Raw genomic sequence first — 18,501 nt, 5'->3', positions numbered from 1 at the left:
TATATATGTACTTATTACTATTCTTTATTCATGTTTTTGATACATGTTTTACCTTTTTAAAGAAGTCCCTCCAACATTTCCTGTAATAATGGCTTGGTGTTGATAAATTCTTTTAGCTTATTTTTGTCTGGGAATCTCTTTATCTGTCCTTCGATTCTAAATGATAGCTTTGTTGGATAAAGTACTCTTGGTTTCCATCACTTTGAATATTTGTGCAAGCCCTTCTGTCCTGCAAAGTGTCTTTAGAGACACCGGCTGCCATTATTATGGGTGTGCCCTTATAAATACTAACTGTTTTTCTCTTGCTGCTTTTAAGATTCTTTCTTTGTATTTAACCTTCAGCATTTTAATTATAACGTGTCTTGGTGCGGGCCTCTTTGGGTCCATCTTTTTTGGGATTCTCTGAGCTTCCTGGGGTTGGCTGTATGTGTATTTCCTTCACCAGGTTAGGGAAATTTTCCATCATTATTTCTTCAAATAGGTTTTCAACTTCTTGTTCTTCCTCTTCTCTTTCAGGTACCCCTATAACATGGATGTTTTTACATTTAATTTTGTCCCATAGGCTCCTTAAATTATTATACTCTTGGCTTCTGTTTTCTTGACAGTCTGATTGGGTGTCCTTGGCTTCCCCATTCTCTATATCGGTAGTTCGATCCTCTTCTTCATCCACTCTGATATACTCTTCATCTCATATAATGTGTTCTTCATTTCTGATTGGTTCTGATTGGTTTCCTTTTATAAGTTCTATTTGCATTTTTATGTTTTTTATCTCCTTGTTAAAGTTCTCACTGAGTTCATCTACACTTCCAAGTTCATCGAGCATCTTTATAACCAGTGTTTTGAACTCTACATTTGTTAGATTGCTTGGTTTCATTTTCCCTGGATCTCTGTTCTGTTCCCTCATATGGTTTCTGCTACTTTGTCTTCCCATTTTTGCTGCCTTTCTGTGTCTGTTTCTATGTACTAAGCAAAGCTACTGAGTCTCCCTGTCTTATTAGTGTGGCTTTGTATAGTAGGTATCCAGCAGCACAGTCCTGAGAGTGGTTCAGCTGCAGGCCAAGTTTAGCCCCAGCCTGTGCCCCTCCAGGACCACCTGTTAAGATTTAAGCAAGCAATCCACAGATGCTGTGCTTATAGTTGCCTCAAGAGGCCACGCCAGAAACCGAGACCAGCTGCCACCAGTGCGCGTTCTGGAGCTGCTCATCAAGGAGCACTGGACTTGCCCAGGATACACCTAGATGTGGCTCAGGTATGGCCACGAGTTGAAGGAGGCAGAGTTTCAGGGATTCCTCTGGCAGAGCAACCTCTGTTATCCAGTTTGGTGACATCTCAGCTATGGCGGTGCTGTGTCCACATACTAGATGAGAAGAGGGCTCAATAGAGGAACAATGGATACCGCCAAAACTTCTGCCCGGGAGAAAGCCTCGCCTCCGACCCTTGCTCCAAGAACTCAGTGTCCCCATGTAAGTCCTCAGTGCCCCGCAAACAGCCAAACCGGCATTCATGCTCAGAGTGAGTCCATCCTCGCGAAAGTCCGGTCACAGATTCGGCCCCTCTAAGAGGAGCATCTGGAGCTGCCGTCATCTCTTTCCCACTCAGCCACTCGAGACTGGGCATCCTTGTGCCTTCCTTCCTTCCAACATCCAACTGTTGCCGGTGATTTATTTCTCTCCCTCGTTGTAGGGCTTCTGTTCATCTCGACCCCAGGTGACTCTGCTTGCTGCTTTGCTCTGTGTTTCCGTCACAACTTTGGTGTGGTTGCAAGAGGAGATGTACAAAGAAAGCCTCTATCGTCTACGCCACTTTGCCCAGGATGCCCCACTTACTTTAATTATTAAATATTAAAGCAGTACTTTAAATATTTCAATCAATAAAGAATCAGTTTCATATACTCTAAATCTAGCAAAAATAGTGTTGCTACAGTTGACTGTTTTCAGTAGGTTTCAATTTTTTAAGTTAGTTTTGCATATAAACAATTTCTGAATTCTAATAAATTTAATTATATTTTAGTAGGATGTATATTTTATAGTGTTTTTAAAAACAATGTTTTTTTTTTCTCTTTAGAAAAGTAATTAACCTGTCAGGTCTGGAACATTCTCTGCTTTCACTTCTAAATAATTAAAACAAAAGGACACTAATTAGAAGGCTAGCAACTGATGTCTTTCATAGTTAAAATGATAACATCTTTGTTTTTACTTCAGGCATGTGGGGTAGGGGAGCTGTTGAGGGGAATTAACTGTTTTTTAGGCAAGAAAAAGGTAAAAGGGGAGGAACTGATGATGCTTAAACCGATGATGCTTAAACTGATCTGTCAAATTCTGCATTTGAAAGGCTGACCTGGGAGAAATAAGGTCAGAAAGTATGCTTTTTAGACAGAGTAATATATCTATGTCTATGTTATTTCTACTTCTCAAGCAATTACTAAAACAATTTCAAAACCTAGCAAAGCTATTTTTCTATAGAAAACAAGTAAAATGACTATAGAAATAAACATTTTTTTTAAAAATTGATAAATGGTTCCTAGCCTATGTTAGAAGTACAGCAAAATCTCCTTTGTTTAGAAGTCAGAAGGACACTTTTCTCTCACTTATTATACAAGCAACATATTAAGCAAATCCTACATTACACACAAAATGCTAGTACTACAACTAATGAAAAACCAGGATTACATCAGTTTTTGAGAAATGTATATAATCTGTGATATTCTCCAATGGTGACTATATTATAGAAATAAAAAAGAAAAAAAAATAAAGAAAAGGAGTAGAAACATGAAAGCACCTTTTTGCAAATTGGGCCCGCAAATATTTGAATACTAAGACAGAGAGCTGTTGAAAGAGCTGGAAAACCAGGCTTGGCAACATCGGCTGGTGTTCAGCATGAGCCCAATTCTTTCAATAGTGTTCAGGGAAATGTACACACCAGAAAACATCCACTTGACATAAATACACTTTTAATTTCATCTTCCCTATGTGACCCAGGATATTATACTGTTCCTTAGTATTTCAAGTGGCAATGAGTACTACATCATCCAGATAGTGACATTTTATAAAAATACATGTCATTGTAAACTGGTAACCCAAATCAATTATATTCCATTTCAAAATGAGCAACAATAACAACAAAAATCAAGATATGCCATGATTTCATAGGAAAGTGACAATAACTATTAAATAGAATCTTAATTATAAATTTAAGTTTTCTTTAGAGGTTCTATGGGAACTAGTGCCAAAACAGGGTAGGGTAACATCTTAAACTCAGACCCTATATTCCTCTGAATAACAATGATTAATATACTGACCTGAAAATTTCAATGGACTGTGAAGTGGATCTTTAGCATCTTGGACTTCAGATGCACAACAAAAGTGTTTGTTTAGAAACTACTTTAAAATTTTTGTTTCATGTGACCTCTAGGGAACATTGAGATTTCTGCTAAGGGTCAGCTTTTCCTTAAGTTTCACTGCAAGAACTGGTTGGTAATTATCATATTCTGTATATCACATCATATTTGATATAAAGAAATAATATTCAAATGGCAATCTGTATATAATATATTTAAATAAAATTATATTTTAGAGCCAATGCTAATAGAATATACTTATTATTTTAAGGAAGTACAGTCGTTTGCTTATTTATTTGTCTCTAATCCTCAATCTAAATACTATTTGCCTAATAAAACTAAAAGTATTTTTTTTAGATGATGACAACTTCGGGGCCACAGTTTATTACAAATAGACATTTAAAACAAAATACAAAAAACAGTGACAAGAATGAACTTAATTCTTCTGTTTAACGGATAACAAGGAGGCAAGGAAATCCTTGGGACCCAAATATCATAAGATTATCAAGAAAGGACTTGGTGAATTCCTCAAAGCTTTTACCAAATAGTTATATTAAATTTCCTTTCGGCCACAAATTGGTTTCTCACTTGGCAGAGGCTTAGGCCAGTTGTTTAAATTGGAGAAGGCAGGACTATATGCCATTTGCTAAAGAGTTACCTAAGTATAAACTGTGTCTCTTCCCATGGCATGTTTATGTCCTCTCTATAGAAGATTTACACTAGGGCGGTGGGTGACTATCTTGATTCCTTGCCACTTAGGATTTTTAAAAAACTACCTAAGCTTAAAAGCTTGAATAAAAATGTGCAAATAGCTATATTTTCTTTATATCTTCTTTAATGATGAAATACTTTAAAATGAAATTTGATGAGACTGTCCTAAGGAAGAAAAAAGGTTCCTATATTACTGGGGAAGTGACCCATGGAGTCCTCACTCACCTGTGACACTGTGATGCTGCATTTCTTGGCCAGCTCCTCTTTGGCTTCTTCACTGGGGTAGGGGTTGCTGAGGTGTGAGTAAAAATATTCATTCAAAATTTCTGTGGCCTGTTTACTGAAGTTACGCCTTTTCCGTCTATGACAAGAACCAAAAAGAGAATTGTAGTTATGATCAGCATTAACCAAAGAGGGATATACTAATTAGCATCGTACAAAAAAAAAAAGAAAAAAAATTTCTATATTTAAGCATTTTTAGGATCTAATTTATTACTATGATATTGTAAATTATGCTCTTGGCATCTTCCAAAGCATTATCCAACACATTTTAAGATATAGAATCACCAAGAAAAATACTAGAATGTGAAGCACAATTAACTTCATTCTTTAATTTATTCAACGAATATTTATTGAAGATCTAATGTGTTCTAGGTACTCAATACAGATCCAGTTGGAACAAAACGATAAGATCTACCAGAGAGTTTACAAGAGATTGGAGGCTTAAAGGAAAAAGTAGGAAGTTGAGGAAAAGAAAGATATTAGACAAGTATCGCAGAAATAAATAATTATAAATTGTGGTAACCATATCATGAAGGAAAAGCATAATGAAAGGTATAATGAAAGTGTACAGAGGGAAACCTAACATAGATTATGAACTCAGGAAAGGTTTTCTTGAAGGAGTGACATTTAATCTGAGACCTGGAAAATGTACAGGAGCTAGTCAAAGAGTAGAGGGAAAGAATAAACAGAGAAAATGATCTTGAAACAGAAAAGAGGTTAGAAGTCCAAAGGGCTAAAAGAGACTGGAGTACAGCAAAAATCAGAAAATGTATGAGATTAATCTGGAAGGATGGCGGGGTCCAGATTATACAGGCTCAGTGGGCTCCATAAGAACTTCTGGATTTTATTTTACCAATAGGAAGCTATTACAGGTTTTATGTTCTAAAAAGATTGTTCTGACTGCTGAGAATAGAGGGAGGTGGACATGAAAGGAAATACAGCGATATTTAAGGAGATAACTGCAATGGTCACATTGAGAGATGATGGTAACTTAGCATACGGTGAGAGTAATGGAAATAAAAAGATTCAAGATTTGAAAGGTAAAAGCAATAGAAATTGGTGATGGATTTCATGGGGGTGGTGGGTAGAGAAGACAGAGAAGGAAGGTAAGAAAAAAAATACATCCAGAATTTCTGGATTTTTCTGCTTAAGTAACTGCCTGGGCTGATATGATATGCTCACAAGGGAGAGAGTAGGGGAGGATTTTTTTTAACTGGGAGAGGGGAGGCAGAGTGTCAGAAGATCAAGTATTTATTAACAATTTATTTCAAATAGCAAAAATATTACTTACATTTGGTTTTTGTTATTAAGATTTAAAATTCCAGCCTGAAAATTAGCATTTGTCAGACTTCACTTTAAATAAGATTCTCTAGTAAAAATACTTTCCCTAAATAATTTTCCCTAAATAATTTTCTTAATACTTGCTTCCAAATAATCTTAACGATATTCTCAATTGTGATATCCTACACTCAGAAAAGACAGTCAGTAGGCAGCTGTAAATGTGTACACCATATGAGATTCTTCTAGTTAAAATGATGTCACTAACATGGCAGGTTAGGTATGTGATCTATGTCTCAACATTAAGGGAAAGTTAACAAAGCAAGAAATCTAGATCTGAAGAAAACATCTCAACTTATCAGAACTGAAATTTCTTAATTTCAATAATTTTTTGACAGGTCAAACCATTGTTTCCTAAGGGAAGAAGAGGAGATTCAAGATCTATTTGGGGATTAAAATCAACAAGATTTCATGATGAACTGGATGGAAGAGGTGGTAAGGGAAGACAGAGAAGGGAAGGAAGAGAAATACAGCAACAGTAATTAGCATTTTTACAGTAGTCATGCATTACTTGAAAAACAAAGCCCGGACCTGAGGGTACTTTCAAGAGGTATGCTCGGATGAATAAGTGGTTTGGTGAGTAGGGTGGAAAAGGTCTAGAATAAATACTGAAACTCTCAAACCCACAGATGATTACCTGGCCCTCGGATAATGTTTGTTGAGACCATACAATAATGACTTGTTCACAAAAATCTAGGTTTCTAGTTTTTTATGAAAAAATTGGAAGATCAGCCACACCAGGTATACATTCTTGGGAGGCAGCCATAGGCTAAAGCTGAGTGACGGCTGTCCGCTCAGATATGCACCTGTCTGCTCTAATCCTTACGGCCCCTCATCCAACCACTCTACTCAATGCCATTATATGTAAGCATGTGAGTTTGTGACTCTCAATCTAAGACATGGAATTCAGCAGCAAAACCCAGGGCACAGTGGAGTAGGTGACATAGGGCATTTCTTTAGGATCTGAGGACTTATGAAAGGAGGAATGAGTAGAATCTTGGAAGACAAAGATAATTTTGGCTCACTTACCAATTTGCCTAAGAGTAGTTTTAGCAAACATATAGAAAAACTTCAGAGAACAAATTTATGGGCAGAACAGAACACCTTACCCTAGACATTCTGGCTGTGAAACTATAGCACTTCTAGTAAAAGAGAAGAGAGACCTGTGCAAGTTTGTTCCTAGTTGTTTTGTAGTGGTACATACTTCAGCTTGTTCGATTACCAAGAAAATTTGAGTATGGCCTTACAAAAAGCCAGAGTGAGCAAGGGAATCATGAATCTGCATGAGTAGGTTTGCCTAGAGCAAAAGAACCTTGCTTTCTCAGTACAGAGGGCTTGCTAAGGGGCACTACAAAAATAGATAGAATCCAAGCTCAGTATTTGCATTCGCTTGAAGGCGTAAGAGACAACTCAGCCTTATACTTTATCTTTTTAGAAAAACATTCTGTAGAAAACGCCCGTTAAACATTTCCCCTAAATTTCACTCCCCCTCAGGTTTCACCACACTTTTCGTGGCTGTGCCTCAGGCTAGTGTGCAGTGGTGCATCAGCCCCAGGGCCGTGTCCCTTCAACATCACATCACTAACAGCAGTCTCTGTGGGGAAAGGGACTGTGCTCCAAGCTCTGCCACCTTCTCACTCTTGCTGTGCTCACTTTGGCTTGTTAACATAGTTACTCTTCTTGGAAGAAAAATAAATCATTTAGGTGTATACATTATGAATGCAGTTATATATTAAAAAAAAATAAGGACGCATGTTGACAAGAATGGGAAAGTACCGGCAGAAATAAGGATTGTAATTGTGTTAGGAAGGAATCTTTCTGTTGGAAGTATTTTTAAATATCTTTGATTTACATATTTTTAAATTAAAATGCTCAAAATTGACAATTTAAAAATGTTATTTTCTGACTCTTTGATTTGAGCTCTTAAAAGTATTAAGTGAAAATATTCATTCATGTGGTTAATCAATAAATAACTTCTTGCAGCCTAGTACATGTAAGATTCTTGCTTTAAGGGGGTATAAATGTGTGACTTGGCTGTTGCTTTCAATGACTCTTAATTTACAAAGGTAGAGAACAAATGTTTGTGAAAAGCTACAAGAAAGGCAGTCTGCATAAAGTTTGGTCCAGAGAATTGTATAAACTTAATGTTGAAGAGAAGGCGAGGACCACTCAGTGGAGTGATTAAAGTAGGCTTCCTAAAGAGGTCGCTTTTAGGCTAGGCCTGAAAGGATGAGCAGGGTTTCACTAGATAATAAATGTGAGCACTGGTTATGTTTCAGGCTCCGTACTAGACCTCCTCACAGATGACAACTCATGATACTATTTAATACCAACTTGGGAAAAGGGTTGGGAGAACAGGGTTTGTGTGGGAGGCCAGGAGGTGTGTGGTGGGGGATGAAAGGTGAGGGGTATGTGTGGTGTTAGAACTGGTGGTTAGGCAGAGAAAAAGACAGACTTCTAAACAGATAAGACCAAGAGTTATTTCATTTTAGATTAAACACAGGAAAGAATATAGTAATATAGAATATGGTAATATAGTAACAGCACTAAAAATGCTCAAATTTTGATCTAATAATTTCATTTTTCAGAATTAGTCCTCATGATATAATCCTAAAATCAAAAGCTTCAGTGCATAAAGATTTTCATTGAAACACTAGTTTCAATAAAATTCTGTCTCAAATAGTATCCTTTCTCCATCATTTTCTCTCTCCTTACCTTGCCTTATTTTTCTTCATAGCTCTTATCTTATTACATTTCATTATAGTTTTAAATAAAACGGTATAGCATATTTGTTTACTTGTTTATTGTCTGTTTCACCGAGTAGAATGTAAGTTCAACTGGGGCAAGAATGTCAACCTATCTTGTTTATCTTTATATCCTCAGCACAAACAAATATTTGGAGAAGGAAGGAAGGATGAAGCAAGCTGTAACGGAAATTAAAAGGTACAACTTAAATGCTCAGAAACAGAGGAATGGCTAAGTAAATTATCATATAGCCATTTGGTAGACTTCGATCATTGAAACGTCATTTAAAATTAGAGCTTATACTCTATGAAAAATGTTTATATAGTCATAGTAAATTTTTTACAAAAGAAAACCAAATTATATTGTACTGTCACAAGAACATTAATTTTTTTTAAAAAAGCCTCCCCAAAACCCAATGGAAATAAACTAAAACATTTATGGTATGTTTTTTTTTCTTTAGGTAATAAAAATGTACTTATCTTTTATCCTCCATCCTTCTATTCTATATATTTTCCAAATTTTCCATAGTGAGCTTGTTATATTTTTTAACAGGAAAAAATAAAATAAAATTTTAGAAAATCTTAACAACCAACAAAAAAGTAATGCAAGCACGAATATGTCATATAAGGCTTTAAATGCCAGGTTAGGTAGTGTGCATGAATTATCCAGCGTTGAAAAGCTACTGCAGTTTTTTGGCAAAGCAGTTAGGGCATCATAGCGATGCTATATAGAAACAGAAAAGGAATGTGGAAGATGGGCGGGAGGGAGGGGAATAAGCCTGGAGACAGGGAGACTATTAGAAAGGTACTGTGCTAGTCCAAGTACAAAGGATGAACATGAACTGAGCAGTACAAGGAAAGATAGAAAGAAAGAGATAGGAAATGTTAAAAAAAGAAGTACTGGTGAGTTCTAGCAACTGATTTATTACAGAAGAAGGAACCAAAGGTGATACAACTGGGCTTTGCTCAACTAGGAGAATGGTAGTATAATTAAGTGGCATATGTTTCCTTATCTGGCTCTAAGGAAGAGCTCTGGCGTGAAGACAGTCCACACATCTTGTTTTCCAGTTGAGAGGCTGACTTAGTTCTTTTCTTTAATACTGTAAAATTTGGATGATAATTAGCACCTCTGTCAGATTCCAAGGGAGAGAAAGCCAAACAAATAGAAACTCCTTTCCAAGCTGAAGATTGATCATAAGCTTTAGCAATGCCCAAGAGGCGTCCCTGTGGAGGCTGTGCAGAGCAGCAACTTGACAGTTCTTCTATTTTGTCACCCAGTAGGTCAAACACGCCATATACAACTCATTACCTATGAAACTTTCAAGTTTCTCCTGTGAAACTTGGAGAAAGCTTCAGATAAAAAAAAAAATTTCATCCTTACAGGAGAAACTGATAAGCTTTCTTGCCTGATTTGGAAAAATGGAGTTTGGGGTTTTGTGGTGACTGCTATTAAATAAAATACCACTTCCTTTTTAGGAGTATCAGTATCTCCAAGTATTTTCTTATACTGTACACATAACATCAAGAAATTCTTAGAAAACAAAGCTTTGTTAAAACAGAGTTACAGACTAAAAGTTATCAAAAATACTATTTAACATCAGATCTGAAAGGCTACATATTCCTAAATCATTAGTAGCCGCACTAATCCTATCCATTTCCTGAGTCGCCAAATTGGCAGCCGATAGCACTATCACTCCCAGGTAAGAAGAGGCTTGACAGCGCAGGCATCATGAGGTGAATTACCTGTCAATTGTAGAGAAGAGCTCTTATAGCCAAATTAATGAAGAATCTAAGACCAACTGGTCATTTTCACAGAAAATAATATACAAGGCATGAAAAGGAGAAAAAAAAGCTATGCAACAGATTTGTGGCCTCACATACCTGGCATCAAGGAACCTTGATCTTAAAATCATAACAGCTTCACAAGTGCTTTGTTTGAGCTGCATCTGAATGGAACTAAATTTTCGATGGATGATGCCCACCATTCTTTCAATCTCTTTTGGGGAAATGGGACGTGTTCTACTCTGCTCTCGGAGAAGGTTCATCACATGTGTAGTGAATTCATTACATGCCTGTAAGGGAAAAAAAAAAATCACTCCTTAGGATTCTGGTATTTTATATTATCACATCCAGACATTCACTGATCTGAATTTCCACCTCATTTGCGATTGCCAATGGCATTATACGGTAGGAAGGGTAAAATGAAAACTAAGACACTTGTGAAATGGCAGTGGTAGTTAGATGGGGCAGCAAGAATTCTGAAACTATGAGTGGCCACACATGCAAAGGAGACATAGCACTCAACTGCCCTTCCCACCCACCCTTGTCCCAGTTCCAAAATGAGGTTTTCCCACTGGAGGATGCTCTCTACTAATGCCTATATATAAATACAAATATATGTTCAATGTTAACACTAGTAAATTCTCTGGGGTTTTATATTTATTCTACAAATGTTTACTGAAGGACTATAAAGTTCAAATTCTTCCAAGTGCTATTAAGAGACACAGAAATGAGCAAGATGTGAACCTGGCCTTTAGTGCGATAAAATATATAAAAAACTAATTCTCAAACAAGGCAGTCTGTACAAAGTGTCAAAGGAAGATAGGAAAAGAGCTTCCTAAGACCCAAGGAGGGAGTGTCTCATCTGGAGGCAGAGATCATGTCTGGCTGCATGGTAGAAGTGACATTTGGGCTTTAAAGAATAAGTAGGATTTTTGAAAGGTAGATAAAGATGGGAATCAGGAGGAATTCCAGGAGCAATAAAAACCCTAGAAATGATGGTATGTAGCAAGTTCAGAGGAACTGAGAGACCATGTAGAGGAGAAGAGGGGACACAGGTTGTATTAGTATGCACAGGGCCTTGGATGCCAAGCAAGCCAATGTCCTAGTATAATTTAGCTGCAGTCTGGGCCCTATCAGCGGACATGAGCAATCCCTGGAAGGTGGGCAGAGCAGCTCAACTCTTCAGGGATAGGCAAATCCTTATCAGATTCACATCTCAAAGTTTTCAGTTAACAATCCTTAGCTCATTTCTTTAAGTTCGCTTACATTCTTTTATAACTATAAAACCATGTAACTGGGCCTACGCTGAAATCCAGTACTGCATTGGTAAAGCATCAATCTATACTCATGAATTGAAAGAACATCTTCTGGCATTTTCGTTAAAAAGGCAAGACAGGAGGTTCTGCGTCTTACTGCACGGATGCCCCTGGTAGGGCAAGCAGACAGAACAATCATTGATCACCGCAAGACACATTTTGAAGCTATAATAATGTCCACTTCTCTACAGATATCCTGAACATTGCTCACATCTAGCACATGATGGTTTTTCTAACTGTTCATTAGAGAACTAACCTTTCAAGTATACTGGATGTTTTGGTTATTCTAAGCTTTTATGGTCATGCATTACTTATGGAGCTTTTCTATAAATGGAGCTTTTCTATAAATTTCTGAGGTGAGGTAAAATGAGTCTTGCTTACCAGTTAAAGTTTTTTTATGTTTTAATTCTTAAGAAATTTAAAATTCCTTGTGAGTAACAATACTATTTTATACTTGTGGGATTCTTCAGAGTGCGAAATTGTGTAATATACATAGTAAGCATCCAATAAATACCTATTGATTGGTGGGTTTTTATATTACAATTTAAGAGTAATGCTGATTAATAGCCTTAAATACATTATCCTTAAACTATAAATGATGAAGTCTTAACCTGAAGTTCATGGATAGGTTTAAAATGCCTATGACTCCACGAAACCTTATACAAGTTGTATGTACATGTGTATTTCCTGAAGGGACAATCTGTGGAAATTTTGTTTTCTTTCTAGATTTTTAGCCAGTGTATAACTAAAAAAAGGCTAAGAATTACTGTCTTAGGTTATGACACACAAAAAAAATTAAGAAACTTTGCAGTTCTAAATCCAGAAGTTCTTTCCATCTTTAAGGAAACCAAAATAAAATTTAAGATTTTCCTTGCTCTATTGTCATTTTAAACTATTTTATGCCAAACTAAAATGAAGTAGTCAGCCTGCCAAGAAACGTGTATTTTTTCTTGTACTTTCCCTAAAGAGATGTTCATATAATTTCAATGATATACAATGAGACAAACTCCAGTCCTCCATTTCCTCAGCAGTAAAATGAAGAAAATTAAACTGGAATTATTCTCTCAAACTGGATCAGCAAGTTCTATACTTCTATAGCCAGTTCCAAGAAATGTTAATACATGGTCCAATAATACAGTATGTTCGGGTAATGCTGTATTAACGCAAATTTTAAAAGACCTTTTTTTTTTTTACTTTTGCAGAACTCCTCAGCTCTTCTAATATGCCAATATGAATAGTAGTAAATCTTCAAACAGGGATAGTGTATCCAACTTTTCCCAAATAAATTTGGCCACAAAATCTCTTTTCTCTAGAGTAGTGCTGTCCAAAAGAGATATATTCAAAGCCACATATGAAAAATTTTAAATTTTCTAGTAGCCACATTAAAAAAATAAAATAAAAAGAATCAGATGAAATTAATTTTAACAATATATTTTATTTAATCCAATATATGGAAAATAGTAAACATTTTGACATATAAAATTTTAAAAACTGTTAATGAGGCATATTACATTCTTATTTTCATATACTTTGGAATTCAGTAAGTATTTTACATGTACAGAATTATCTCAATTCAGACTAGCCAGATTTCAAGGCTCAAGAGTTACATGTGACTAATGGCAACTGTATTAGACAGCACAGCTCTATAGCATCTTGTAGACCAATATACGAAGTAAAACTCTTTGGAAAACAGTATAGTAAGTAATCTTTGATGTTTCCTTTTTTATTCTTCACCACCACACATTCATACAAACACGCACACGCGCACACGCGCGCGCACACACACACACACACACATACACACACAAAGACAGCTTCACTTAGAAATGCCCTTAATGAAACAAGAGAAATTATTCATTTTACTACATTTCAAACACTTGACTAAGATTTTAATATTCTGTGTGACAAACGGGAAGCGAAAAGTACAAAAAGTACTGCTCCACATATCAATGGATGGTTGTCTCGAGAAAAAGCACTTGTGTGATTAAGTTATGAGTAAAGCTGCTTTTTTTCATGAAACACTGTTTTTATTTGAAAGTGAAATAAATTATGATTATTCAGACTTGGATATCTGGCAAATGTTTTCTCAGACAGGAGCCAAGTGAACCTGTCATGTTAAGGAAACCAGCTGATAGTAGGTGTGCCAATGATGAAATTTGAATTTTCAAGTGAAAATTATAATTTTGGAAAACTTGCATCCACCACTATGAGCTCGACAGTTTCCCAGTAGACTGCCTGATTAGTTTGGTGTTGGTATTAATAAATATGTTATTTTGATGTTACATAATGAAATGTATCAACACTGGAAGATATATATAACCCAGTGAACCAATATTTTCCAATTAATCAATGTATGAGGTTACAAAAACATGTACAGATAGAAGAAGATCTAAACTAGACCAATGGATTTTTAAAAAAGAGAGTATAATATGGTTTCAGACTCCACATTGTAACTAACCTTTACAATACAACTTGTCAAGTTTTAGTGTAACATCACAGAACAATATCCACAATTATATGAAAAGGCTATTAACATACTCCTCCCTTTTCTAATGACATATTTGTGTGAGTCCAGATGTTTTTCATATACTTTAACCACAAGACAACAGACTGACTGCAGAAGTACAGGTGAGAATACAGGTGACTCCTATTAAGCCCAACATTAGAGTTTTGCAAAATGTGAAAACAATGCCATTCTTCTCACTGAATTTTGAGTTTTTGGGGAAAATACAAGTTTTAATAATGTTATTTAGGTTAACAATGGTTTTCTAAATTAATAAATTCTTTTAATTTTCCTGTTTTAATTTCTAGCATAATAAATACTGATAGATATAACCCACCAAATGAAAGCTCTTAAGGGGTCTCCAATAATTTTTAAGAGTCTAAATCCTAAGACCAAAAACTTTGAGAACTAACTGCTGTACTAGAGTATGAAAGCATTTCTAATTTGCACATAGAACATTCCTAGTTCCTACAAAACTAGCTCAAGCATCATGGTAAAATATATCTATGACATGGCATATGTCTTGATAAATAATTCAAGCCTCTTGTGTGAATGATACCTGAGATGTAAGCTCTCTCAGTATTTCTCTCTGGCTGCATTTTCATCTCTCCAGAATGAATGTTTGCCTATAGCTTCTAAGAAGCAGCCAAAGGCTCATGTGAAGAAAAAAAAAGAAAGAAAGAAAGAAAAGAAAAGAAAAGAAAAAAAAACCCAAACAGGTTAAACGCAAAAAGTTTCTGCATCTAAAAACTCATAATTTTCTAAAACATTTGCTGAATATCTCACAACTCATTAAGTGAAGTCATCTACGAATGCAAATGCTGATCAGCAATTTGGCGATATCCCAACATTCACAGAATTCACGTAGCTTTTCTTTAAACCAGTAGTTCATACATGATTAATTAGAACATCTCATTTATGTAGTGTGCACTTTAGCTCATTACTCTAAGTAAAATTCGTTAAGTATTTACATTTAGATAATTAAAATCTGGGTACACCCTTAAGAAAGATGCATACACTTTAGGCAAAGTGATTTTTTTTCTTTTATACCACTGAAAGTAAATTACAGCCTCATTTACAGCATCATCTGTACTGGATCAGAACAGAGCACAGTACTGCCTCATCTCCTATTCCTTATAAGGCATACATTTTTTAAACACATAAATGCAGTAAAAACGATATCGAATGATTGCAGAGTTGTTTTGAAGGGCCACCCAATCACATACTAGCATCGATGCTGTTTATAATGTGGGATGCTCACTTCAAACATTTATTCTATTCTCTATCATACTTCCAAGACTATGTTTAAAATTAAGAGATTTTTCATTGCCTTATCATTTTTCCAAGTGAAATTATCATTTAATAACTTTCTAGTCAATGTCCACAATACAAATATAAAAACGACTTGGTTAATTTGAATAAGGAAATGAAAGTTTGATTCCTTGAATTTTCTGATTTAGAGTAACAGCAGAAAACTTTTTTTCTTTTAATCTAGCTGCTGAAAACTATCTAGGATGCATTATTTTGGTCTGTGTTTTAAAACACAAACAATAACATAGTTATGTGAACATAAAACATGGAGGGCTTCATCTGATAAAAATAGTTTCAATCAATACTTTTGGGGGGGCTTAAAAGATAAAGGTCATTTATTGGCTCACATAACTCAACAGTTCAGAAATGGAGCTAACTTCAGGTGGGGGCTTGATATAGGCTCAAACAATGTGCCCAGGACCCAAATTCTCTGTTGGATTTTCATCACCCTTAGCACCAGTCTTAATTCCAGGCATGCTCTCCCTCATGGTGGCAAAATGGCTGCCAGAAGCTCCTAAGGCTACATTCTTTCTTACTTGCATATTTACCTCAAAAGAAGAGAGCTTTTCTTTGCAATATGGGCCTTTCTCCTTGCCATTTGTTCTTTTCTCCTTAAAAATCCAAACAAGATAATAATTAAGGATTTGAAATATTTGGATTGTGGATAATGTTTTTAATGGTAGTTGTTGGCTAGTAAAAACTGTCTCCGCTATATCCATACCTATCTGGTTTGCACTCAGAATTAAAGTCTTCAGGGTTTTGTTTGTTTTATGGTGGTGCATTTACCAGTTGTGAATTTAAGATTCAACCCTTTCCTGTCTGTAGGTTCAGATCACTGAATGTAAAAATGTAAAATCAGACAGTAAGCAAGCACTGACTTTAGAGGAAGTTTTTAAATGGTTCAGTGATCAGATCTAAAAACTGAATTGTTCTTTTGTAACCATGAAGCCGATTGTAGACAATAGATCATAAAACCCCCTATTCTACAATCCATTTTTCAAATAAAAAATAAATCTCTATTAAAAGTTGATGCATGCATCCATTTTCTAGATATCTTTATAACCTTACAAGTAACTCTAGTCCAAAATTATAGATTTTGTATTTATGGAATGTTTATTATTAAATCAACAAATTCTTCTTGTTTTAGGATAAAAGTTAACACTTAAAAATTCCTTCTAAACCAGCTAGAATGAGACCATTATGCCTAAGGAACTGCCGCAAAGATAAAATACCTATTGTACTTCAATACTTCTTACCTAATTACATGATTTAGAAACCTATCTCGTGAGGGCTTTGTAAGAATTATATTATATAATACATGTTAAGTTCTTTGCGTGGAGTCTGGAACATGATTAATACTTAATAAATGGCAGTTATTATTGACAATGAAAATGGCAATTTAATGAAATTCATATTTTTTGTATGTTATTCTGCAAGCAAGTTTCTACTCTGATTAACTAATTCTGCCTTCCCATTGCCTGAGTAATACAAACGCTGCTTCCAAAGAAGTTGGAAAAAGAGTATTCAAATACGAAACAATTCATTTTATTAATCAAGTTTGTAGTCAAAGATACATTTGGTACACAGAGCCCATAAACTAGAAACTTAGAAGAAAAAAGAGAACACTCAAATGCTCCCTCCAGCCAAGGAAGAGACCTGGCATGAAGCTGGCAAGAAGTAAAACCTTTCCCTTGGAGCAATGATGACAAAGCCTTGCTTGGGAAAATGAAATGTAAAGTTTATATCAGGTAGTACCTTTTTGTCGTTCCTGCTTAACTATTAAAAAAAATAGCAAAATGAGATTAGGAGTTTGCAGGTTACACATCTCTAATGTAATAACATCAGCATTTTTTTAACTAGATAAAAATAAAAATGAAATTCCTTTATAAGCTAAGGAGATTTTGCCAACAAATATAAGCACATAATGTTGAGATCTTCAAAATGCTCAAGGCTATTATTACTTTACATAGTGTAGGTTCTGCACTCATTCTCCATTCCCCCAACAATCCTCTGCAATCTGAAAGTCCTCTAGCAGCTGAATGATACCTGACTAGTCTTGAGCACATTTCAGTGTATATGCTTGGCTCCAATGCTTTACCTGATTTGAGGTGAATTCAAATGACATCAGTGAATTCAAAAAGCAGGTTCCCAGATGCTTAGGGAGGGTTGGGACCTTTATAACACTTTCGCCTTCAGCAAAAATGTATTTCAATATAATTATAGTAGATAGCTTTCAATATGTCATCTCTATTATAGCAGCTATAAATTATGAAGTGAATTGCCTGTGTACAAGCATTTCTTCTGGTACAAGCAAAGTGGGAGAGATGCATAGGGCATGATATATCTTCCTTTTTAACTGAGAACAAATGTCTAAGTTAAATTTCATTTGCAAAAACCAATGTGTCCATTTCCTTTCGGAAGAGAGGTGAAGGAAACAAGACGGCCCTCAATTTTTAAAAACAGGTTTTCCAGGAAGCTTGGCTCAAGTTCATTAGGAATTTACCTATTCTAATAGTTAGGCCTTTAATCATAAGAGTGTATTTGAAAGGTATAGTAAAAACATTTGTCAAAACTTGTAGCTAATCAACAAGAAGACAAAGAAGCAACCAGGATTTTGTCCCAGCTAAAGAGGGAAGCAATGCACCCAAATGAAGTACTACCAGACAGTTATTATAAGCTTTAAAAAATTATCACATTCCTTTAGGGTGTCAAGATCAATAAGAGAAAATTAAAATAGTTTTGTTTCCCATTGGGTGAACATAATATTCAAGAACCTTACGCTAATATATATTCTATGCCTAATATTTCAAAAGGTTTATAAGTGAATTTAGATGGTTATCATCACCAATCATTTACATCTGAGCCTATATAATGGTGGCATATGATCAAAGGACATTTTATGGAGAAAGAAAAAGGACAGTATTTAAAGGACAGTACCACTCCTAAAACACACATAAAACTGAGCCTTTGCAGCTTGGATTTAATTTTGCTCAAACTGTAGCTCTAGTCTGCTTAGCTTTGTAAATGTGGCTGTGTTTATAAGGTACTTTAATTTACTGCAGTGGTGGTGTTTGTTAATTTTATGGCAATCTAAATCTAAACAGGCTTCAGATACATTTTCATTACAGCTTCACTGCAAAACATAGGAGAGTGAATTGCTCTAAGATTCCAATGCGG

The 18,501-nt window shown here is 35.4% G+C and overlaps 1 protein-coding gene across 2 annotated transcripts in view; it reads right to left on the bottom strand.

The window, feature by feature from the left end:
* Positions 1–18,501, bottom strand: part of PBX3 (PBX homeobox 3) — a 195,369-nt gene that overhangs the window by 28,516 nt on the left and 148,352 nt on the right. For both annotated transcript variants that reach the window (XM_006917971.1, XM_006917972.3), the window contains exons 4-5: positions 10,294–10,484; positions 4,274–4,409 (exon numbers count right to left, since the gene is read on the bottom strand). In XM_006917971.1, the coding sequence (XP_006918033.1) occupies positions 4,274–4,409; positions 10,294–10,484 (327 nt within the window). The remainder of the gene's footprint in view (positions 1–4,273; positions 4,410–10,293; positions 10,485–18,501) is intronic.

Source organism: Pteropus alecto, unplaced genomic scaffold, assembly GCF_000325575.1.
Source record: "Pteropus alecto unplaced genomic scaffold, ASM32557v1 scaffold67, whole genome shotgun sequence".
Taxonomy (NCBI): Eukaryota; Metazoa; Chordata; class Mammalia; order Chiroptera; family Pteropodidae; genus Pteropus; species Pteropus alecto.
The sequence above is the reverse complement of the archived record's forward strand: the minus strand, read 5'-3'. Positions and strand labels throughout refer to the sequence as shown.